A 25,638-nucleotide genomic window follows, 5' to 3' on the forward strand; every position below is an offset into this window, starting at 1 on the left:
GATCAGTGATAAAATCAATCGATTCATACTGTTTAATTAAATAAATCATCAAAAAGATAAAGAAATATATTTTAAAAAAATAATTCAATCGATTTTTTAACCCAATCCAACCAGCTCATATCGCTTTACAGGTCAACCAATTTAATAACTTTTCCGAACTGATCAACCAATTTAATAACTTTTCCGAACTGATACCCCGATCCAAAACGACCACGGTTTCAGCTTTTACCAAAACTCTATATCGTCCCCAGCACTTTTTTTTTTTACTTTCTCAATTAAAAGATTAATATGGGAGCATTACATTAATATGGATCCTTTTTGGAAGTATACAACCATCATCCTGACCATCATATGCCATCATAATATGATGGTAAGTACCAGCACGCATATCATATCATATCATATCATATCATTTCCTAACCAACATGCTACACTGTTTAGAATACGAACCTAAAGCTATTTCGATATAGCAGACGGAAAGAACCAACTTTATACAATGGCTAGCTGGGATGTGTGAATCTCCCATCGGATGACCACTGAAAAAGGAATTAAAAGAAAAAACATGAGGAATTCAAACTTGAAGACGGCTATGAGCATGGAGAGTACCAGAACAGCAACAGCATGCGCGAGAAACTGTATAGACAGAAACACATCAATATCTCAGGAGGCTGTGGCGATTGGTGGAGCTTCCATTGCAGATGACCCGAAGGATGTAAGAAGCCACCCTTTCTTCTGGGCATACTCCATATAGAAACTGAATTTATCTTTTGCATTTGGAATATCAAGAGCTAGATCATCAAGGCCGTCCTTTACTCGGGTGAAGCCTTTGCTCATTTGATTAATGGTAATTAGCCCTTCGTCGAAACATACCTGTAACAGATTTAGCATCCTATCGTTTTTCTTCTCCATGGCCATCACTAGTGCTTTTTTAACCACTTCGTGGTTAAAGAATGGCATTCCAAGGTCACGGATACATTGGCAAGCTTCAGCTACAACACCTCCACTTTCGTATTCCTCAAGGAGCTTCATTATCTTGTCCTTTGCATCTTCTACAGCCCAGCCAGTTCCACCTCCCCAGCATCTGAGGAGCCGCTCACCAGCATGGCGTGCGGTTATAAGTGATCGTGCCATGCGGATAGTCTCACTTCCACTGCAATTTGGTGACAACTTGCTTGCTATCTCATCAAGATTCAACGGGGCCAACACATCATCGATAACAGCCCTCGCCAAGAAGAGAGCAAGCTCAGTCGAAGCATCCAAAATATCCAAGGCCGTGTCTTCTGCAGACTCCAGAAGCATGACAAACCCATTCACTATATCTTCGGTTGAAAAGATTTCAATGTGAAGAGCAGAGAGCAAAACCGACGCCATTTCTTTCTCCCTGTTCTTCCTATCTAGGGCAAGAGTGACAAGCTTCTTCAAGAAAATAGGATTAAATTCAGGCAACCCTAGATCTTCAAGACTCCGGATGAGTTCCGGAATATCATCTGAGAGAAAATACTCATGAATTATAGTTACAACCTCCTCCTTGTACCGTCTCAATCTTTTTTCTTCACTTTGACCCTCTCCATCTTCACATGAGGACTTTGTGAATGATGCATCAAGCCATCCTTCAGATATAGCTTTTGGGACAATGGATTGAAACAAGGTTTTCGCAGATGGAATGTCAAGGGCAAGATCATCAAGACTCTCTGCTAACCGAGCAAACCCTTTCACCATTTGACTCGAACTTATCAACCCTTCCTCTGCTGCTTCCTTTAGGAGTTTCAGCATTAGCAGTTCCGCTGCTTGAATTTCCATGGCAAGAACCAAAGCCCTCTTAACAACCTCATGATGAAAGAACGAAACACCTAATTCCCTTATACATCTACAGGCCTCAAATGTGTCACCACTCTCCACATACTCCCTTAAAAGATCAGCAATCTTTTTCTTCATTTCCTCAACTGTGACATGAATGCTACCGCCCCACCTCCTCTCTAAAAGTTCAGCATGGTGGGGTGCTGAGAGATAGCTCTTCTCCGCAGTTTGAAGAACCTGATATCCCTTGGAAGATTCAGGAAGTGTCTTCTTTGCCCTTGTGAGGAATGCTGGAGGCAGTATCTCATCAACCACAGCACGAGCTACGAACAGAGCAAGGATATTGACTGCATCCAGTATGTCCACAGCAAGGTCATCCGCAGCATCGAGAAGCATAACAAAACCATCCCTAATCTGGTTTGGGCTGATGACATCAGCATATAATGAAGAAAGCAAAACCGAGGCCATTTCCTTCTCTTTATCATGCCTGTCCATAGCAATGGAGACAAGCCTCTTAATAAAATAAGGATGAAATTCACTTGAGCCAAGATCTTTGAGGTCGGATGCTGCCAATTCCACATCGCTAGTGCTAAAATATTCTTCTATTATCGAGACAACTGCTTTTTTGTACTCATCTAGAGGGTCAGAAATAGTTGAACCAACAAGTTGATATGGTTCCTGGCAAAGACAAGGGTAAATAAATTAAACATCATCAGAACTTATTAACAAATAACTATCGACGGCAGGTACAAGTGGCATTAACTCTATGAACAACTGTGGTTTACCAGATAAAGAAATGTAAAAAAGCAAATATGAAAAATACAACAGACTAAAAGCTACAAATACCTCTCCACTGTCATAGTTAGGATCATTTCGATCTATATGTGATTCCCTGTCAGTATCAAGCAGTTTCCCCCATGTTCCCTTTCCACCAGCACCATCTGTTTTAACATTATTAAGGAGGATAACAATTAGTCAGTAAGAAAAAACATATAAGAACTCCTTGGTGACTCTCCCACATTTCAGCTAAGTTCTTTGACAAAAATGCAGACGCAAAGCAGCATAGCACCATAGCAGCATAGCACCATAAGTCAATCTGAGCTTACACCATTAAGCTTAAATGAATTACAGGGAGAGAAGAAACCCAAATCATGGGATAATAGAACACAAGATGAAACACTTTTAAGTGCTAATGTACCTATAGGTATAAAATCAACAAACAAAATTTGAAACTTCCCCAAACTATTTTCATCTTACTGAGGCCCCAATTTGCTAACTACAATTCCAGCGTAAGTAAACCATATCATAGGAATCATTCTGAATTACTTGCTCAGCAAGTTAAGAAAGGGGCATACCAACCTCTACAAAAATTACAAATATCACACCGTCCAGCAGTAACTTCAATAAATCTTTTACGATCAAGTTACACATTTAAGGTGAGATTGATGATGAGTAGTCAATATTATACGACTTTTTGGTACTCTGCCATTTTTCCCTCGAACCCTACTTTATTTAGTAAAAGTCAGCTTCACCAGTTACTGATTTGAATGCAACTTATCCCAACAATACAATATGATGAAAGAAAACCTAGGTATACATAAAAATAATTATAAAACCAAAATGAAATCAAATAGCCAAAGCAGTAAGAAGGCTCACCTTTCTTTACACGGACAAACTTCCCTGAGTGAGACCGACGAACATGCCTCACTCCAACACCACAAGTTGGTGCCTTACCACCAGCAGGATCCTTTAATTGGTGATCGGAAAGCAAAGAAGTAGGGGATTTCGGTGATGATGACAATCTAGGAGATGGTAAAGGAGTCTCCGCATTTTGACTCGCTATTTTCAACACTTCCCTTTGTTCATCAGTAAGAAATCCCTCACCTGATGCCATTTACTCTTCACCAACCTACAAGTAAATACTCTTAGTTTGCACTGTTTTCGTATGAAGCATGTTTAATTGGAATAAACAATTAATTAAATAAATCTCGAGTTGCAGCGAAAAAAACTTCAAAAGCAACGGAGAGAAACCAGTAAAATGCAATGCAATCTCGTCAACTAAGTATTACACTGTTTTTGGCTGAACTATGTTAAACTTGAATAAACAGCTAATTAAAAAAATCTTGATTAGCAGTGAACAAAAAGAATCAAAAGAAAAATGCAATTAATCACATATGACTAAGTATTACACTGTTTTCTGTTGAACTAAGGTCAATTGGAATTAACAATTAATTGAAGAAATCTCGATTAGCAGTAAAAGAACTTCAAAAGCAACGGAGAGAAACCAGTAAAATGCAATACAATCTCGTCGACTAAGTATTACACTGTTTTTGGATGAACTATGTTCAATTTGAATAAACAACTAATTAAAGAAATCTTGATTAGCAGTGCAAAAAAACAAAAAAAGAAGCAAAAGCAAAATGCAATAAAATCACATCGACTAAGTATTACACTGTTATCTGATGAACTAATTTCAATTGGAATAAACAACTAATCAAAGAAATCTTGTATTAGCATTGAAAAACAATCAAAAGCAAATTAGAAAAAAAAAAGTAAAATACAATACAATCACATCGACTAAGTATTACACTGTTATCTGATGGACTAAGTTCAATTGGAATAAACAACTAATCAAAGAAATCTTGGATTAGCAGTGAAAAACAATCAAAAGCAAATTAGAAAAAGAAAAACAGTAAAATACAATACAATCACATCGACTAAGTATTACACTGTTATCTGATGAACTAAGTTCAATTCGAATAAACAATTAATTAAACAAATCTTGAGTAGCAGTTTAAAAAAAAAAATAAAAGCAACTGAGAAAACAAAACAGTAGAATACAATAAAAACTCGTCAACTAAGTAAAGACAAATCGTCTTCTATTAAAAACCGTAACTCACACTGAACACTCTACTTTCCTTCATTTTTTCCCACCATTTTTCCGAGCAACCAAACAAGTTAACGGCAAACAAAAGCAACAAAAAGCAAAAACTAAAGAAGAAGATAAGAATGAGCAAAAAAAAGACCTGATTCCAAAAGAAATGAAGTAAAAGAGACGTAACCCGATCCCTTCTGTTTGTGGCCCGGATCTGAAGCCCAAAACAGGAGTAAACCGGATCTAAGAACCGGAGTTGGGATTCCAGTTCACCAAAACAAAGGGCGATGTGAAGAAGAAGGGAAAATGGAGCCCTAGATCAAAGGAAAAGGGTCGTCGGATCCAAGTTTCGGGTCGGAAAATCTGTTAGAAACAGGAAATGGATGAGGGCAGAAAAGAAGGGATCGAAAAAGAAGGGATATAATAATATATATAGGGAGGCTACGGTTATAATTACACGTCATCAATGGCAATGGGATGTTATCGGTTTTTTGGGGTCCACGTGGCATCTTTACTACACGGCACGGACTGAAGCGATCTTCCCTCTCTGAGTGTCTCTAAATTGGTTTTCTTTAATTTCTTGAATTATTTATTGGGATCGGTTCCATTTTTTATTTTTATATTAATTTTTATTTTGAATTTTTAAATTTATTTTATCAAAATAAACTTTGTTTATAGGTACGACATTAAAGTGCCTTTAAAATGGTATATTATTAATTTAGTTTTTTTAAAAATTTAAAATTATAAGTTAATTTAATAGTAAAATTACTCTTTAACTCTTTAAAGATGATTTTTTTTAATTTAATCCCTTTGAAATTCTAAACTAACAAGCATATTACAAAGAAAAAAAATTTACTTTAACCCTTTTAAATTTTAAATTTTAATTTTGGCCCCTCAAATAACAACTTTTGGCTTCATCTATGTTGTTTTATGGTTTTTGAATATTATTTGATAATATTTCAAAATATTTTTCATAAATATTTCTAAAAATATATCTTTTAAGAAATTTTAAATTATTTTCAGTAATTTAAATATAAAATATTTATTTTATATCATAAAAAATTAAAATTAATTATAAATTAGAAAAAAAAATAGAATTCAGTTCAGGTTCAGGTAACCGCAATTTTTAAGCTTGTATTACATAAATTGCCCAAATACATTGGTTCATGTAGGTTTTTAATTTTTCGATTTTTCTTGCTCAGCCTTAGGGTTAATTATTTATTATTTTTGGGTCAAATTATAGGGTATATATTTGAATATTAAAATATATTTTAAATTTAGTCTTCATACTTTTATTTTTAGAGCTTTAGTTCTTCTATTTTTATAATAGCCTATTTTTTAGTGATGCCGGAAAAGACGATTTTAGAACTCCATTTCCGTAAACCGAGTCCGAAAATATTAAATATAAATATTGATGGAGCTAGTATAAAATAATATTGATGTTTGGCCCATCAATTTGGCCTATTAATTGCAATTAGCCAAAAGTTCAAAATGGTAAATAATCCATTTTTTATTAGGAGATAGTGCTTGATGATGGTGTTCTCCACCGTTGGAAATTTAAAAGCTTAATGTTAATTAAGTTTGATTAACTTAATTAATTTAGGTTAATTAAAGACTAATAAAAGTATAAAAGATCTATGATAGTGGGATATTCTATCTTCTTCATCTTTTTTTTAACTGGCCAAACATAAAAACATAAGGAAAAACCATTTTTGAAGCTCAAACATTCGACCATCTAATAGGTAAGTAAATTCAAGTCTTTTTTCTTTAAATTTTTATGTTTTTGAAGTCATGGGAGCTTGATTTAGCTAGCCCATGTACTAATTTGTAAATTTTTAGAAGTTATCATTATTAATTTCTTGAAGAATTAGGCTTGAAATTGATAGATTTTAAGTTTAGATTATAAAAAGGACTAGATTGTTAGTTTTGTGCATAGGGACCAAAGTGAATAAAATTTGAAATTATTGTGAAATTTTGGTATAAATAGAAAGTAAAGGGTCCCTAATAAATGTATGTGAAGTCAAATTTTAAACCAATGCTAAAAGTTGAAAGTTATGACTATTTCGAATTCAGGGACTAAAATGAATAAAATGTAAAACTTTAAGGGTATAAAAATGAAATTATATGGTTCATTCATGTCATGTCATAATATGAAAATTTTTAGAATTGATGGATTGTATAAAATAATTATTTAGAGTAAGAACCGGATCAAAGTGGAGATAATCGAGGAAAAGTTAAAATTATTGATTAGTCCCTAAAAAATTAACTTGTTTGGTGTTTTGATCAGGTAAGTTCATATGATATTTATTTACTTAGGTTGTTATGTATGTTTGATTTTGGATTAATTAATTGTGAATTGATATGAAAGGCTAGAATTGGACTAAATTGAAATGTGACGCTTATATGTGTAAAGATGCTCGTGTGAACTTAGTAAAAGTTGGGATAGGATTGACATGCCAATGGGGTCTTATGCACACTTGTACGGTATTTATTACAGATGTTACCGAAGTCCAGCATTTGTTGCGGATTCTCAAGTGTATGTGACACAGATTTAACTCGGACGAGTAACTTGATGTGTCATTATAAAGGTTTAGCCTAGACGGGTAACCTGATATATATATTCAGCTCGGATGAACAACTGGTGTAGTGTAGATACCTGTGTATCCAAGTTCGTTTACTAGGGTTCATCGAGGGATGCAATTTATATGAAAATGAGAAATTGAATGGGATGGAATGAACTTGATATCAAATGGAAAAATATTGAATGAATTGAGTATGAAAAATTGATTGGAGTAATGTCTTTGACATGTATGTGATTGTATTATCTCTTGATTGAATGTGTTTTTGAGATTAATTACCTAAAATGACATGAATTGGCATGTTAAGTAACTGTGGTATCAAATGGTTTTGATTATAAGTCAATGCTTACAACGTTGGTGTTTTTGATTGTCATGTCTAGCCAATTCTTATGTCAAGCTAAAGTAACTTACAAATGTTAGGTAACAATAAGGTAAGTTTTGTATAATACATGTGAACTTACTAAGCATCCTATATGCTTACATTATTTGTTTTCCCTTTCTTTGCAGAACTCGTCAAGTTGAATTGTCTCGAAGCTCACACTATCACCGAATCGGTAGTTATACGATTATTTTGAGTCTAGGGTTGTGGTATGTATATAAGTGTTTTGGTGTATATGATTTTGAATGTTGGTCATAGCATGTGATTTATTAAATGCATGATTTGACAATTTGTTGATGCTTTTAGAAAGGAGAAACATGAACCTAATTAAACTTGGTATGTTGAAGTTGGTAGATTGAGATAAGTAAAATAGCTAAGTTGATGCTTAGTTGAAATGGTATGTTTGATGTTCATACTTAAGGCCTATAAGCCTTTGGTATGTATAATGTACACAAGTGTATGTAATTAAAGTGAAATGGAATGTTTCAATATGGTATTGTATAGGTAAAGATTGGTATTTGAATGACTTGGCTGGTATGTTATAATGATATTGAATTGTTTAAATCTAATTGGTGAATAAGTATTGAATGTTTTGATAATAAGTTGAATTTGAATGTTTGAACTTGTTTGGTATGTGTTGGTATGTTTTGAATCAAGTAGTAGTGATTAATAGATGAACATATTGAAAGGTTTTGTTCGAAACTTTGGTTTAGGTATCAAATTTTACATTTTTGCCAAAAACAAGAGCCACGTTTCGACGACCAACCTCTCTCATTACAACGTCGGCTGACAATAAGTGATGCCGTGACATCAAATGACATGAAGTTGTGATGTGACTTACTGTGTTGGCAACGTCACGATGTGGAAGTGATGAAATCGTAATGCCGATCCTAAATTTTCAAGACTTTGCAATTTGGTCTTATTTCATATTCAGATTTACAAAAGAGCTTTCATAAGCTTGTATAAGACCTGAAAATAATTATTTAACATAAATTGAATGTGATTGATGCTTAATCGCATGTGTGAATGATTAATTATTGTATATTTGAATGTAGTTGCTTCGGCAACGAATGTAGCATCCTATAGTTCGGACTCGACAATTGGGTCAGGCGAGGGGTGTTACAATTTTTTTAAATTTAATAATTCAAATTCAATTGTTAATGCCTTAAATTCTTCTAGTAAAATTGTTTATGTGACATTTTGAAATTAAAAAAAAATACTCACTTAGTATCATGTAACAAAAAAATGGCATTACAATGGAATTGAATTTAACAAATAATCGTAATAGTGTCAATAACACTTAAAAGTTACATCATCATTTTAATCAAAATAAAGTATTTGATCTAATCAATGATTAAAAAAAAAGCAAACAAACAAAGGTACCAATTTATATCAAAAGGTTGAAGTATAAAGATTGAATCTTAAATTTGAGTGTAGCACAGTGATCAAAATTGAAATTTCACCATTATTATATGATATAGAATTTAACTGGAGCATAGGAACTAAATTGAAATTTCACCATTTTCCGCAAAAAAAGACAGGTGGATACAATATATCTTTGGTGTCACAAATTAATTGGGTACTAACTTAGTCACGTTAATTGGGTGTATTTGATAAACCATTGACAATTTTCATTTTTTCGAAAAAGGAAATTTTCAAAATTTAATTTATATATATGTTTTATGTTTAATAACCATAATAAATTATTAGTTAATTCAAATTTTTTAGCAAAAAATATAGAGTAAAATAAGTACGTAGATAGCTACTTATCACTTAATGTTGAAAAGATTAGTTGATTTTAGTTTTTAAAAATAAAATAAAAATAAATTATTTTTTTATTTTGTTAAAAATGAAATGTTCAAATTATTATATTTAATTTTTATCCAAAAGAATATAAAATTTTATATTAATAATATTAATTTATGAAATAAATAATTTTAAAAAATTATAATTTATTATTCTCAAACAATATAATTATATTCAACATTTAATTTTTATTAACATAACAAACAGTTTTATAATGTAAATTAAAAAATTATAAATTTTTATACTAAAAAACTTAATTTTTCAATTTATCAAACAACACCTAATATAACTTAAGTGTTACAAGTTGACCAAAGATTAACTCAGTTTTAGAAAAGAAAAAACTAATATACAAAAAAAGAGTATAGATAAAATTGTACTTGATGATGAGTTAAAGTTTAATAGAATTCAAATAGCTCAAAGTGTAATCTTTTGGACACAAAAAAGTATAGATGAAGTTGTACTTTAATTTGATTCTTAAAAAATTGGCTAATAGAGATGAAATGGATAAAGAGCTTTAAGAGGTCTAATAAGACCTAAAAATTAATAGGTGATTGTGAAATATGTGGCAACTTATTTTCTTTATTATCAATTTGTTTAATGTATATTATAGGATGTTATTAGAAATCATGTGAGTATCAATGAATTTAAAGTTGATTGGTTTTTAGTAAACTTGATGAAGAGATGCATCCTTATGTTAAATTCACATCCTTTGTATTATGTTTTTGGGTTGTAAAGATTGCATTTAGAAGTATAACCAAGTTGAGTCGAATTGAATTCAAATATTTTTAAGTTCGAGTTTGAATTCAACTCAAAATTTGGAGTTTGACACTCGATTCAAACTTGATCGAACATCTATTTTTAAGCTCAAGTTTTTGCTTGAGCTATAGCTACTTGAGCTCGATTAAACTTGTTTACCAATTTTTGTACGCAAGCTTAAACTCAATAATTAAACTTAGGTTTAATAATATATATCAAAGGTAAAAGCATTAAACATGATTTTATAGTATAAAAATAAGAAAAGTTCAATAAGACTTACGAGCCGTTCGAGTTGAATATTACTAAGCTCGAGCTTGACTTAATAATTTCCGAATTTAATTTAAATTTTTTTTAATCAAACTCGAGTAAGTATTAGTATCCCATTTACAATCTAAAGTACAACAGAATTTTATAATGATTTAATATGTATATCGAGAATAGAGTTATTGGTATAGTTTGTTTAGTATTAGAAATTAACATGTCTTTGTGAGCTTTAAAGGGGTCAAAGACCTTAAATTATGTTTGAGTGAGTAGCAAGTCATTAGAATGGTTTTCTTGCATAACAAGCTACCTTTAGAAGGGTAACTTGGGTTGTACTGCATCCAGTATCAGTACCCAGAACAAGGGTACCAACACTTACTAAATTAGCAGCCAAATAGAGATTCTAGACAGGTTGGGAATGGATACCTAGTACCCAAATACCAATACCTTCAGTCAAAGTATCAATACTTGAACTGTGGATGTCGATACCTCACAAGTCAGTAACCAAATAAGAGAACATGGTACCAGCACCCAAACTTAGGGTATCAATACTTTCAAGCCAAGGGTATTAATACCTCATACATGTTTTGAAGAAAAAAATGATGTATTTAAAATGGTCAAACTCGGATTTACAAGTACAGTTCTAGCTCACTTGATTTAACAGCAACCGGAATAGTTCTGATTGTAATAATTGACAATATAATCAAAAGAATTATCGAGTAGCATTGTTTGATCGAGACTATAGGCGGATCAAGTTAAAGGTGTTGCAAATATTGTATCAGATGTTGAATTCCTCAAGATAAGCAACATATAATGATTCCAAATCTATGATTTGTAGATAAAAGCTAAGACAATGTCAGCCTTGCTAGTTGCTACCTTGAAGAATTTAACGAAAATCATCATCCAATAACGCTATTTTTCCATCAAATATTTTATGCTCAGAATCAGGATCGATAAAACGTATAATGTCCCTCAACATACCATCAATTGATTCAAATGCATTTCTCTGTGTCATTGGAGCTTCATCTCAAATGGACTACCTTATTTAACACGAAAACATGAATCCTTATTGAACTTCTAGGGAATCTTAAATCTAGAGTGAGCATTTCTTCCCTAGGTAACAACAACAGAAAACTTATTCTAAAGATGCAACAACAATAATTTTACCTTTTGATCTAACCCCAGCAATGATTGATCTCCACAAGTATCACCACTACCATATATGAAAAAGAACACACCAAATCCATTATACATACCATCAACAAGTACATCAGAAACAGATTTTGGTCAAAGATTAAGTCATTATACAAATAATTGTGCTCACCAAGTACAGCAACTCTATCATAAACAAATTCTTCCATAATTAAGAAATTATGTTTATCTTGAAGAGGAATATATTTTTAAATTTCCTCCATGATCAATCATCATTCCCAAGTCAGAAAATCTATAAGCAATCCTCTGAAAAATGCTTCACGTAATATCTCATGCCACTCATAATGTCCATCCAATACCAATGCCTTACATGCATCTTCGGATGTTAGATAAATAATTCCATATTGTTTTCGAGACATGTTGCATCTTGGATGATGTTAAGTACCATCCTAAGATAATATTTTTACTAGATGATGGATGAGCATAATCTCTCTCTCATCAATCACACCTTAAAAACAATTTAGTGACCATTGGGAAAGATATACTTACCAAATGTGTTACTTCTATAAAATTACATTATAAACTTTTATATGCCTTTGAAATAAACTTAATTAAAAAATAGTTTTAAATAAAATATTTTATAAAATATTCCATAAAATAAAATCCAAGCAAAATTTGACACGTAATTTTATAGGAATGATATGGTTGAAAATTTTGAAGATTGGAATTTTTTTTAATATTTTAAAAATTATTATATTACTTGAAATGATGCTGAAAGAAGTGAAGAAGAAAAATATAATAAATTATTTTTTGAGCAAAAACACTATTGAAAACATTAAAAAGAAATAGAGGAAGAAAAAACACTTGATAGAATTTACCAATTCAACAAGTATAAAATTTTTTCCTCAAATTAAGAAAAAACATATTAAGTGGTGTAACAACTAATCAATTGATTTTCACAACCAAACAAATAATTAACGTTAATTATCGTATTAAGAAATCTTTACAAGGTTAATCCTCCTATCAAACGAAAAATTAAAAAATTAGGGTAATTCAACTACGATTTTTTTTTGTTTTAATCATTCAACTATGAAAAGTTACAAATTGGCCATCCAACTATGACTTTTTTTTCTTTTTTTGGTCAACAGCTAATTAACGTAAAAATGGAAACACTCAAAAATTCAAGATAGTTGAGTGACTCAAAAAGACAAAATTGAATAGTTGGATGACAAAAAAAGAAAAAAAATCATAATTGGATGACCATTTTGTAACTTTTCATAGTCGAGTGACAAAACCATAGTTGGATGACTACTAACGTAATTTACCCAAAAATAACAAAAGAAACTACAAAGGCTACATAGCATCCATTAATTATTATAACTACTATATTTAGAGAAGTATTTGCAAAAGTTAGCCTAGAAAGAGATGCAAACATAAATAAGGATAACCCAACAGTAGCCATTTAATTCCCATGATATGTTATCATAGTTCATACCAATTTATAAGATATTATCTCCTTTACCTCATTGAATCTCGCGATTTTGTCCAGAAAAGATGCCTCACATGTTTGAAGAATGTTGAAGAGAGTATGAACACTTGTATATCCAATCTAAAAGACCATGGCCTCTCCTAGAGTGCTATGAGGAGATGAAATCAACTCGGTGTACTACCCTGACACATCTTCATATCCAACGGACCAACACCAATATCCAAATACTTATGTCGAACAACTTAAGCTCTCATGTAACGGAAAGGTGGCATTCATTTCTGACCATCATGAGCAACATCGGGAGTTCTATGGTTCCTTTTCTTATACTTCCAGACCTCATCTTTCTTTGTTTTCCTTTTCGCTTTCACCATCCCCATTTTACTGTTGATTATACCTAGTATAGCACTCTTATCTCTCTTGTTCTGTTTTGCAGCTTTTACATCCAATATTGATCTGAGCTTTTCGTAGGACTTAACATCAGGAACTTGCCCGTTTTTCACCATTTGCTTGTGATAATAGAATGCCCTCTTGAAATCCCGAACACGAACAAAAGCATAGATCATTGTTGAATAAGTGACTGAATCCGGTTTTAAATCAAGAACCATCATTTCTTTCAACAATTGTGGTAATTTCAGGTGTTGGCCTCCTCTTGCATATGCATTCATTAGCATATTATATGTCATCACTGTTGGTTGTAACCCAATCTTCCCAAACTCAGAAATAACATCCCTTGCTTCAATATATTGACCTTGTTTTGCAAATCCGTCGAGAAGGATGTTGAAGGTAACGCATGTGCCTTTGATTTTTTCGCTCATCATCAACTTCCATACTTTCATCAATCTTTGAGTGTCCCCTGCACGCCTAAATGCATCCAATAGAGCAGTGTATGTTTCAATGGACGGCTTAAGTCCTTCTCTCTGCATATCCTCGAATGCAGTATAAGCTTTCTCATGCCAACCACTAATGGAGTAAGCATGGATAAGAGATGTATACGAATGTGAAGTCGGTTTTAGACCAACTTTCTTCATCCTCAAGAAAGCATCAGCTGCCCTATCACTCATCTTCTTCTGTCTCCCATAGGCACTTATCAGGCAAGTATACGATTTCACATCCGGGTTTAACCCCATATCCTGCATTTCAACAAGCAGTTTCTCAACGATCTCCGGCTGCATTCTCCGACTATATGCATCCATTAATATGTTAAAGGTAGCAGATGTAGGCATAAGTCCTTTCGTTTTCATCTCAGCGAAAAGGCCTTCAACTTCCTCGATTTGGTTCGATTTACCATAAGCATCCATCAAAGTGTTGTACACTACAGTATTTGAGTGAACCCCTTTCTTCTCCATTTCAGATTGGATAATAAGAGCTTCATTCTTCAACCCTTCATCACAAAAAGACTTTATTATCGACCCCAAAACTTCAACACTCCATTTCACTCCTTTCCTATTCATTCTATCTAAGAACTGCCATGAATCTTTTGCAGTACCCCCAGTTTTTCTCATAATTGTAATCATTGTAGAGCATGTAACATGATCTGGTTTAACATTGTTAGCTTCCATGGCCTCGTAAACTTCCCAAGCATCATTATACCTATATAAATTGTAAACATATATATATAAGAAAATACTATAACTAAGGGAAAAAGTACACCATGGAAGCCCCTCTAATAGCTGGATTGTATTCCGCCCCCCTACTTAAAAAATGGTACAATAATTTCCGTACATTAGATTAAAGAGCAAATTGATCCTTTTGTCAAAAATTCCGTCTATTTCTAATGTTAAAACTGATCCTAATAAATTAACATGAGGTATCGTTTGATTATTACATCAGCCACCTCAGTTTTTAACACTACAAATAAATAAAATTTTTAACTAAGCAATTTGCTTTGCCCATTAAGTAGAAGGGGAAAATGCATAACTCTTACACATACTTTTACCTATCACTAAACAATTACATTTATCTAAAAAGCTCAGAAAAGCTTTACCTTTTCGAGCATAAAAGCCCAGAAATGGCTGCATTATAGACATGAACATCTCTGAAACCCTTACTTTGTGGCAAATTTCTAAACAAAACCATCAATTTATCACCCATTCCCCATCTCCCCAACACAGGGAAGATAATCGAACAAGCTCGTGGAGTAACGAGTGAAGGCTCCTGCAAACGCATCCATTCAAAAAAATACAAGCAGCCCAAAGCAAGTCCTTGTTTTCCCATCAATGACAACACTTCCAAGCATTCTTTTTCACTTAATTTCCCTTGATAACCTCCCATGAACTCACCCAATGTAGAATTCTCCGGCAAGTTTCTCGCAGCGCGAATGATTTCTCCCACAATTCCGTCAGGTAGTTCAGTTGAGTCTTCGTACGTATAACCTCTTTGTTGTTTTGCCTCTGAGAACAAGTCTTCTTCTTCTTCATTATCAGGCTCCGGTTCGGAGTCAAATTCCGGGTCGGGTAAGGACCGGATATCCGGGGCGAGGTGCCAAGAAGACCGACGGTTCTTTTGGAGGGAGAATTTGCCTTGACTCGGTGGGTCAGGCGCCGAGGGACGCGACTTGAAGAATCTGATGATTGGGTCTTTTATATGATTGTCCTCCTCCTCCTCTTCTTCTTCTTCTTCTTCATCAAGCTTTGGGTGTTTTGGGTTCTCAATTGGTAGCTCTTGTTCTTCAGGTTCTTGAAGAAAAGGGAGGAAAATAGGGGATGAAGGAGGAGGAAGCGATGCGAAAAGGGTGAGAGAAGGAAAGGTTTTTGAAGTTTGTAGAAGAAAAGGGGATTTCGAACAATGGTTATTTAAAAAGTGAGTGTGATAGATGAAGGGAAATGAAGAACACGAGCTGAACTGACTCATCGCCATAGCTGAATAGTTTTTTTCTTTTTTTCTTTTTAAGCTGATATAAACAGAGAATATACGGTAATGCTATTATAATAGCTCTGATGATAAACAGCAGAGGTATTAAAATTAAGGTTAAAATGTGCTTTTAGTCTATGTACTCTTCGTATATTTGAAATTTAGTCCCTCTACTTATATTTTCAAGAATTTACTCTTTACTTTTTAGATTCAAAAATTTAGGTGTAATTGTTTATTCCATTAAATTTTTTTTAAGTTAAATAGTGTGATATTTTAAAAGAAGAAAATTCTCGCTTGAAAGCCATGAAACAAAAAGAATGACATTGTAATGAATTTAAATTTATAATGAATTTTTTTTTGTAATGAATTTAACGATATCAACAATTGGACTTAGATTGTTAAATCTTAAAAGTACAGAGACTAAGTTCCTAAAAATATAAGTAGGATAACTGTATTTCAAATGTAATAAAAATGTAGGAACTTGGAGTATATTTTAACCTAGAATATCTAATTCTTTTAAATATTATTTTTTTAGTTAGAAAATTAAAAAATATGGGATAAACTATATAATTAGTCACATAACTATTAGCGTGTTTCAGTCTTAGTCATCAAACTACAAAACTTTCAATTTCATAACCAATGTTATCATTCATTCTATTTTGGTCATTCCCTTAAATTGTTAACGAAAATGGTGAGATGGTCTTTTTCTTTTTTTACTTAGTATAATAACATATTCAATCCTCAACGTTTGCATATTCTATTAAATTAGTCCTAATTCTAAATAATTCTACAAATTTAACCCTCCACAGTTATATTCAATCAATATTCAATCAATTTGGTTCCAAACATATCTTCATCATGCATCTAACCCCCTCCCCATTCTGCATTCATTTTTTCTCTCTTCTCTAAAATGGGAAAAAAAAGAATCTAAACGAATCCGCTTTAGGTTTTTTCAAAGTAGTTTCTAAAAACCCAAAGCATTTTTAACTTCATCTTAAAGAAAACATGGTTGCCACTTCCTCTTCTTCTATCTTCTTCAATTCGTTGACTTCTCAACTGTACAACTCCAAGAAAAAGCCCTGCTCCGACCTTTCTGCCGACACTCTCAAACTAGGTCATTTTGGACCCACCATCAACATTGTAGTTGCATCTCTGAGTTCTTAATTTTAGTGCTACTATATGTTTTCTTCTATATATAGAGAGAGAGAGAGAATTGATATAGCAATCCTTTGGGTATAATGTAAACATAGGATGATATGGTTTTTACTTACAAATTTTAGTGTACTGTGCTTAAGAGAGAAGCTTGTTAAATTATCCATAGTGGAATTGTGGGATTTACTGCGTTAGTCTTTACCTTTAGAGGAATGGTAAAGAAAATGTTTTTAACAGGCACCAAGTAACCCGAAGCTGTCAAACCCATGCTAGAGTTAGGTTTATTGGTTGCCATTTTTGTTTAAGATGTGTTTGAGAATTAAATTGATAGAATTTTTAATCGTGGAGAGCTAATTTTGTTGAATTATTTAGAATTAGGATCAATTTGATAAAATGTTTAAATATTGAGGACTAAATATATTATTATACCAAGTAAAAAGTGCCACTTCCCTTTTCTGTTAACAATTTAATAGGAGTGACTAAAAGAATGATAAGTTAGTGACAAATTAAAAGTTGTTGTAGTTGAGTGACCATCTAATAGTTTGATTAACTAATCGTATAGTTTACTTAAAAATAACTACATCATTAGTCACTAAATTATGGATAATTTTTCATTTTGGTCACTTAATTAAAAAAAAGTTATAATTTGGTCATTTAATTATTTTAAAGTTTTCATTTAAGTTATTGAACTATTCAAAAGTTTTTATTTAAGTCACTGGGTTGTTCAAATTTTTTTTTAGAAAAAGGTTTCATCAGGGAGCTCCAAGCAATGATTCGACGATCGGTATGGTGAATCAGTAACCATTGACAAATAGAAAAATATACCTTAGATCCAAGTCGATTTGACGATCAAGGTTGGATATTGGTGAAAAAATTTGATTGAATTTTGATTCGTAGATTCATGACCTCCAAAGTTATTTCATGAAAAAAATTGAATTGTAGAAGAAAAAAAAAAGGGCTCTCGACTGATACAGGCAATGCAAATAGAAAAAGGCATTAATTTTAACAACACAGTGATTTAAAAAAACTTTTGAATGGTTCAATGACAAAATTGTAATTTTTTTAATTAAATGACCAAAACTACTTTTTAATATATTTTATACAATATTTTTCTAACTATAAAATCATAAAAAAGATAATTAATTTAAATTTATTTTTATGAAAAAAAATGTTCCGTTAAAAATCCATTCTTGTATGTGAAGAATGGAAAAAAAGGTACACCAAAATTATCATTTTATCAATTAGAAATATTTGTATATAAACAACCTAAAAATACAGATAGATGAATTATTCCCTGTCTTGACTTGAAAATTTTTATTATATATTTGTTTGACATTGATTCAAATTGTGGAGTGCAAAACACATGTAAAACGTTAGGAGTTAATTTCCTATTTTTAGATTATTAAGGAACAATAATAAATAGTTTCATCAGTTGATTTGACTGCAAAAGACATATAAGACCTGTTAAGAATTGGGTTGGAGGATGATGCTCGAATGGTCAACTGCTTGATGTATTTCTACATTTAGGTTATTTAGGAATAATATAATAAATAGTTTGATGAGTAGATTTGGACGTGTTATTTTAAATTTTGTGTGTGTGTTTTTATTGTTATATAAATTGTGGAAGTTTCTCCGTCAATTTAGTCTTGCTTCCGCAAGTAGTCTATTTGGTTGATGTATGCCCAGCTCTTTTGTTACTTCTGTCTACAAATATGCACCTCAGATATATCGTACTTGAAGCCAATTAAAACCTTGGATAAATGACTTAATTTGTATTTTAAAAAATTTATTTTATCTCACTAATTAGATGAACCAACCATTAAGAAACCTAATTAGCCCAAGAGAATCGCTCTCAATAATGGCAATAAGAATTTACAATTCCAAAAGCCACTGAATTCCCCATTAATACTGTCTTAGCTTCCAAAAGCCACTAGCAATCCATAGCCCATTCCAATATTCAAGGTTTTAGTATCTCTAAATTAAAATGAACAACAAGATTCAAACCTACACTTACCATTAATTTTGTAAAAACGATCTTTTTTTCCTTTTTTTAATTTTTAAAAATGTTTTTCCTTTAATTTTTATATTATTAATTTATATTTTTTAAAAATTTAATATAAAGAAAATAAGGTTAAACCAAAAAATCCAATCGGTTAATGATTATTGAACCAAAAAAATCCTTACGAAAGGGTTGAACAACCAACAAACATTAACGTTTCGGAATGTACATAGGACTGTCATGTCTATGCTTCATCTGTAACAGTTAATATCAATATCTAGTTTCATATAAGATTTATATATACTTACAAAAATGTGCCATTAATCACTACTTTGAACCTTGTACTGATCCTTTAGACCTCGCAACCATGCCCGCACCGACCTACTTGGCGATCGAGCAAGGAAGAACCCAATCCACTATGTGTGGCCTCCGACTACGTTGGTTATATGTCAGCTGCCATGCCTGCAGTATTCATCAAGTTAAAAATGTCGATGCCGTATAATCAGAAATAACTACAAATAACTAAGGGTAAAAGTACCATGAAAGCACCTATACTAGAAGTCAGATTGCATTTTGTAGTGCGTTAGATCAAAAAACAAATTGATCCTTTTTGTTAAAAATTTTATTCATTTTTAATGTTAAAAATTAGTGTGGCTGAAGGAATAATTAAACAGTTACACATGTACCTCTTGCTAATATAGAAAAACCTATTTTTCATAGTAAAAATGAATAAATTTTTAACAAAATAACCAGTTTACTTTTTAATATAATGTACAAGGGCAAAATGCAATCTAACTTCTAATACAAGGGTCTCCATGATACTTTTACCGGTAGCTAAGTGTACTCAAACACGGTCCTATTTCCATCCAATTCTCGAGACAATTCGATAACATTAATGTCATTAACTGTTACCTTCTTTAATGGAAAAGTAGGGGTTCTCCAACAAAGCACCTCGGAGTTCTCCTTCAACCTGCCCAAAATGAGTAATCATTGAGGATAAAAGAGTCGTATACATGTTCATATACATACCATCATGCATGTCTCAAAAAGGAAAAGACAAGACTTCTTACCTATCCTCGTTATCAGAGCTGTAAAAGGAACAAGGATCATTGGAACAAACCCCGGGAATAGATAATGTGAGTTTGTTTTCTTCCATTTTAGTAGTGTTGGACAAATGCGCCTTCTTTTGAGGCCTCAATGATCTAGGGAAACAATTCGGCTGATAATCGGGCTCTTCAACGGAACAAATCTGGCATTTGCAGTCCCTTCCTTCCCCTTTTGATGAATCAACTAAATATGCAGGAGTCCGAGACATATCGTCTCGTAATGAACCACAAGATGGGGTTGCACCTGTGCTTAGTATGTTCCCTTCACTATTTCTGAGAGCTCGAACCACTTCAGATCTATGAGAACAACTATGAGGTATTTCATATCCGTGATCAGAGTAATAAGTTAAAACAGGTCTATGTCTGTCACTTATCATTGGTTTTTCCGAGGCGTATTGTGAAACTTCAGAATCACTTCCACTTTTCGTAGATGAACTTGACCTCAGATGCAGCCTGCGCGAACAACTAAACAAACTAAACGACGGTTTCCTTGCTTTGGCAAACTTCAATGATGGATCAGTAACTGAAAGATTAATCCGAATCTCCACATTTGAGCCGATAGTCAATTGAAGTGAACTTGCAATATGTTTCCATGATTTTTCAGCCCTCGACACGTGATTAGGACTGCGGAATTCTAGTTCAGCTATAGCCAGACCTGAATTCGGAGAAATATTAAACCATAAAAAATGGAATGGGAAAAAGCTATAATTCACTGTACAAAAGCTCGAAAGCTCCTAGAGACGATAAAGACGAGAAATTCTCAATGCATTACGGAAAACAAAGCAATATCGAAGAAAGATCATGTAAAGTTTCCCGAAAATTCTTGTAGCCGCAAGCCAAAATAGTTTATGCCAAGTAGAGTGATCTAGAATATGTTCAATTATGACAAGGGATGCTCAAGAGTGTTTACGAAATGGACCATTACCGGAGAAACTCCAGCACCAACAGACAAGTCATTAGTTTCAACATCAACGTATCCATGCATCAAAACGAATCCATTACATCATCAATCCATGCACACGTTTATTCTTAAGATCAGCTTCACTATTTGCTGAATTCGTATGCGAGCAATGAGCATATATCCTAGGTACAGGTTGAAGAAAAAAAAAATCAGAATCATGTACCTTGATTAAAACAAAGAGAAGACAATTTCCCTTGTTTCCTCAGAAATTTCTTAAGTGAACCAGATTGGCATAATTCGGTTGCTCTGTTCCATATAGATTCAAGACTTCTCTCAGAATCATCCCGTTTCGCCAATTTAGAGGAGCTAATGCCATTACACATACAAGTGAAAGGATGATTCGACCTCTCACCAGTCGATGATGTGCTGTTAGAGTCACCATCTGCTTCCGAACAAAGAACAAACCTCCTCAATACATTGAACTAAATTTAAAATTTCAGGTATAATTTACAACCGATTGTAACAACGCTTACCTTTGTGTTGAGCATTCGCCAAACATAATTTTGAATCGTTTGTCTCCGGGAAATTGGATTCCATAGAGCTTAGTTGCAAAAGAGCTACGGTGAGCCAAGTTGTTTGATTCTTTGACACTCTCAAATGCTTTTCTGTTTCCGAAAGTGTTCTCAGTGCATGACTCAACTTCTGCAAGCTCGATTCAGCTGTGATACAACAATTTGCAATGCTCAAAACAATGAAACACTCGATACTTTCATTGTGCGAATGCTTGTGAATTCATTTACGACCTTTGAATTATTCAGTTTGGTTCGGTGGTATCTACCAAATATAAGGTTGTTATATATTGGTAATATGGGTTATAATCCCCTATTTTCAACCTATTCAGCATCATTATCAAATCAACAACATACTATATATGGAAAAATAAGGGCGTTGCATGGATATACAGAACTTACAAGTATGCTTTCCGAAGAACTTTCTTCTGGCTTCCGAGCTACCATCCTCACATTTCCCGGCAAGAATGTCCATAATGAGATTTGCTAGCTGTGATATAAGTTGCATAGGATCAATTTTCGACCTCATTAGCTCCCGTGCTCGTATTACCGTATTTGAAGTGTCACAAGATAAAGCCAGATCGAGCAAATCAAGCAACTCATCATCTGAAACGGTTCCAATCTGCCCCAGTGAACGAAAAAGACATTCAATAACTTAGATGCAAAGGTAAGCACCGGAAGAGATTAGAAAAAGAAAAGTTTACAGCACTTACAAGCTCATAGGTTAAGGACATTGTGATCTTTTTACCGAGCAAACTCAACTGCTCGAGCATCATCTCTGCATCCCTTAATGAGCCATTGGATTTAACAGCAATGAAGCCTAAAGCAGCCTGATCATAGTCAAGACCTTCTTCGACACAGAGTTTCTCCAACCGGTTTGAAATATCAGAATCTTTTATCTTCGGGAAGTGATATTTTTGCGACCGAGAAACTGCACTTCTTGGCAGCATATCGAGTTCAGGAGTACTCACAACAAAAACAATGTGATGAGAAAGTTTCTCTAAGCTGTTTAAAACCGTCGCCCATGTCTCACTATGCAGTAACTGGCACTCATCAACGATGAAAATCTTAAACCGTGAAGAAACCGGAGGTGAAACTGCATTCTTAACAAGGGACCGCAACCTATCCGATCGATTGATTCTCAATGAGTCAACCTCCTTAACATCTCTGCTCCTTCCAGAAAAGAAGGTAATGCATTCTCGACACCGACCACATGGTTTATCCTCCTCGAGTGAAAGACAATTCAAAGCAGCAGCAAAGATCCTAGAGGCACAAGTCTTCCCAGTTCCACGAGGACCATGGAAAAGGTATAAAGAGGCTACCCTTCCTTTAGAAATGGCACTCAAAAGAGACCTCACAACCACACCTTGTCCTACCAATTCATCGAAAGATTTTGGCCTGAATTTTTGGCCTAAGCTCCTAGGAGTGTCGGAATAAGGGTTAATTTCACCGTTAATGCATTTCCAAAAGCTCTGCCCGCAAAGAGTTGTCTCACCTGTATCCGAAGACAACAAAGGGAAGTCTTCAAAATCGGATGAAGGATTGGATTCTCTCAACCTCGGGGTTTTTAGCCAACAGTAACTTATTCCACATCCACGGTGATTTCGGTCCCCGGCATCAACATTTTCATCTACATACAATGAGGTACTGCAATTAGAAATAACATCAAGGGAAGGGCTAGCAACATCACCATTAACCCCAAATGATTGCACTTGATTCCTAGATTGACATTTCAGTTTCGAATCACGGTGATCAGGTTCATTGCATGAAGCTAAATCCTCCATATAATTACAACTAGGTGCCATACATATCAAGCTCATACCATCATCCTTAAAATTACCATTGTATCTTTCACCCAAGGGACTGTTGCTTTGGACCTCTTCCTTGTTTAATCCATAATCTGTAAAATCACCATTACGATTATCCGATTCACTGGCCTTTTCGGTCCTAACAAGTGAAGCAATGTTCCTTAACTGTTCCACATTCTCACATTCAATCAACTTAGAGTTAGAGTTTTCAGGAACAGGATGCAACCCGAGATCATAACCTTGCTCTTCTCTTCGTTCGTCAAATTCATTTTGCTCGGAACCAGCTTCCGTGCAACCATTCACGAACTGCAAAGAGATCCCATTGTTCGAATTCGTATCCCACTTGACATTATCAAACAAAGAAGAGAATTTACTCATGGAATTAGTGGATGGATCCCTTAATGACCTCACTCTCCTAAGTGCTATTAGGGTTCTTGAGATTGGTATATCAACAGAATGTCTTCTACCATCCATTCTTTTCAAAATAACAGTATTTTTAAGTATCAAAATAGTGCTCTTTGCTTCAACATAAGCTCATATAACGGGATTTAGAAACATGATATGAATTCATAACCTGAAACAACAATAAAAACAAACAAAACAATCATAAAAGACATTGTATTAACCATTAAACAATCTACAAGCAAACTAGAAAATGAACAAAAAATTACATCAAAACCAGTATAGAATGCCCATATGTTTCATTTTCTGAAAAATTCCAGGTTAAAAATCCAAATCAAAGCATTAAAAACCCTCTAAGATTATCTCTTTAAAGCACATTACAGAAGAGGGGGGGAAAGTCCACAAGACGAGTCATTTTCATGAGAAACATACACTCAATGTATCAAAATGCATGATAAATGAACACCCAAAACCTAAAAAATGCAGTACATTTTTCATATACATTTATTAAAAATTAAAACCTTAGACATTGGGGAAGCAACTGACTTAGTTTCAGTGTTTTACTTACCTTCAAAATAGAAAAAGCAAAAGAAAAAAAGGGAGAACCATAGCCTAGAAAACAAACAAAGAGTAAAAGGCTGAAGCAATGTAACTTTGTATTAAATAAAAGAAAAACTCCATATACAAAGTTCAAGAATCTCTAGAATTCAAATTTCATAGTAACTGAAAAAAAAGGGGTCTAAAAACAAATAATAATAAAAATGTAATAGCCCAAGAAATAAAGAAATGCAAATAAAAACAAAAGAATGCAATTGAAAAAATAAAACAATGTCAGACCTGTAAGATAGAATATTATGGAAATGGGAAAAAAAAATTAGAGATAGAGGTCTTCACTCTTCAAACCCTCAAAAACAACTCTCAAAGTCATTGAAGTTCACAAAAAGATTTGAAAAAAGTTTGGCGTAAAAAGTGGGATACATTGTCATTATTTTCTAAAAATAGAAAAACCCAAAGCTAAAAAACATCAATATTTTAAGCTTTTGGATTGTATATAGGTTTTGATGTAGAAGATGAACTAGGAGAAGAAGACAGAAAGATAAATGGCAAACTCGTAAATGTAATTAATGAGTACGGGGGGTGTTAATAAATAGAAAGAAAATAATAGATATATATTAATGGGAGTGTTTATTTGTAGGGAAAATTTTTTTTATTTTTTTTGCCAGAAAATTCTTTAGTAATGTGTTGGGTGCAGAGCGTTGCAGAAGGTAAGGGAGGGAAAAAGGGTGTAGTCTCGTGGTGTTGGCCAGTTTGTGGGGTTTTCAGTTAGTTTTTGTGGGGCTCTTGAATAAGGAGAAACAGTGTTTTGTAAAACCATGGTTTGGTTTGGATTGGGTTCTTTTGCATGAGTTCCATCTGGTCAAAAGGTGTCTCAAATTTTGACTCACGGTCTAGTCGGTCAAATTTAATTCTATTTATTTTATAAAATCATTCGGATTTCTTCAATTCAATTGGTTTTGAGTGTTTTGTTTAAAGATTAGTTTAATTCTTTTGTTCTAACCAATATATCGCTCGGTTTCTAATTTAATCGATTTAATTCTCAATCCAATTCGATTCATACCATATTGAAAAAAATAAAATATTTAAAAACGAACAATGATTGAATCGATCAGGCAATCAGTTCATCAGTTCAACCAATCAATCTAGATTGATTAAATAAATCATCAAAATTTTATAAAATTATTAAAAATTCAATTCAA

General features: G+C 33.2%; 3 protein-coding genes across 5 annotated transcripts; all 3 read right to left on the reverse strand.

Annotated features, from left to right (window-relative positions):
- Nucleotides 1–275: 275 nt before the first annotated feature.
- LOC107953565 (MA3 DOMAIN-CONTAINING TRANSLATION REGULATORY FACTOR 1) lies at nt 276–5,087 on the reverse strand. 2 transcript variants are annotated; one of them, XM_041097280.1, is made up of 4 exons: nt 4,824–5,087; nt 3,454–3,706; nt 2,644–2,738; nt 276–2,475 (listed from the first exon to the last, which is right to left on the reverse strand). In XM_041097280.1, the coding sequence occupies exons 2-4, from the start codon at nt 3,689–3,691 to the stop codon at nt 661–663; spliced, it is 2,148 nt and encodes a 715-aa protein (XP_040953214.1). In that variant the 5' UTR covers nt 3,692–3,706; nt 4,824–5,087; the 3' UTR covers nt 276–660. The 2 variants fall into 2 exon arrangements, with proteins under 2 accessions (XP_040953214.1, XP_040953215.1); XM_041097281.1 differs by having other exon boundaries at nt 4,698–5,082.
- A 7,885-nt stretch (nt 5,088–12,972) lies between these two features.
- LOC121219335 (pentatricopeptide repeat-containing protein At5g50280, chloroplastic) lies at nt 12,973–16,000 on the reverse strand. The gene is made up of 2 exons (XM_041097282.1): nt 15,079–16,000; nt 12,973–14,684 (listed from the first exon to the last, which is right to left on the reverse strand). The coding sequence occupies exons 1-2, from the start codon at nt 15,948–15,950 to the stop codon at nt 13,367–13,369; spliced, it is 2,190 nt and encodes a 729-aa protein (XP_040953216.1). The 5' UTR covers nt 15,951–16,000; the 3' UTR covers nt 12,973–13,366.
- Nucleotides 16,001–19,276: 3,276 nt separating this feature from the next.
- LOC121219336 (protein STICHEL-like 2) lies at nt 19,277–25,172 on the reverse strand. Of its 2 annotated transcripts, none has more exons than XM_041097283.1 (8): nt 24,719–25,172; nt 22,385–24,053; nt 22,074–22,293; nt 21,636–21,821; nt 21,326–21,544; nt 20,166–20,856; nt 20,008–20,065; nt 19,277–19,557 (listed from the first exon to the last, which is right to left on the reverse strand). In XM_041097283.1, exons 2-8 carry the CDS (start codon nt 23,951–23,953, stop codon nt 19,477–19,479), a joined length of 3,024 nt encoding a protein of 1,007 aa, XP_040953217.1. In that variant the 5' UTR covers nt 23,954–24,053; nt 24,719–25,172; the 3' UTR covers nt 19,277–19,476. The 2 variants fall into 2 exon arrangements, with proteins under 2 accessions (XP_040953217.1, XP_040953218.1); XM_041097284.1 differs by lacking the exon at nt 24,719–25,172 and adding an exon at nt 24,450–24,653.
- Between the last annotated feature and the right edge of the window lie 466 nt (nt 25,173–25,638).

The sequence above is a fragment of the Gossypium hirsutum genome, chromosome D07, assembly GCF_007990345.1.
Source record: "Gossypium hirsutum isolate 1008001.06 chromosome D07, Gossypium_hirsutum_v2.1, whole genome shotgun sequence".
Classification (NCBI taxonomy): domain Eukaryota; kingdom Viridiplantae; phylum Streptophyta; class Magnoliopsida; order Malvales; family Malvaceae; genus Gossypium; species Gossypium hirsutum.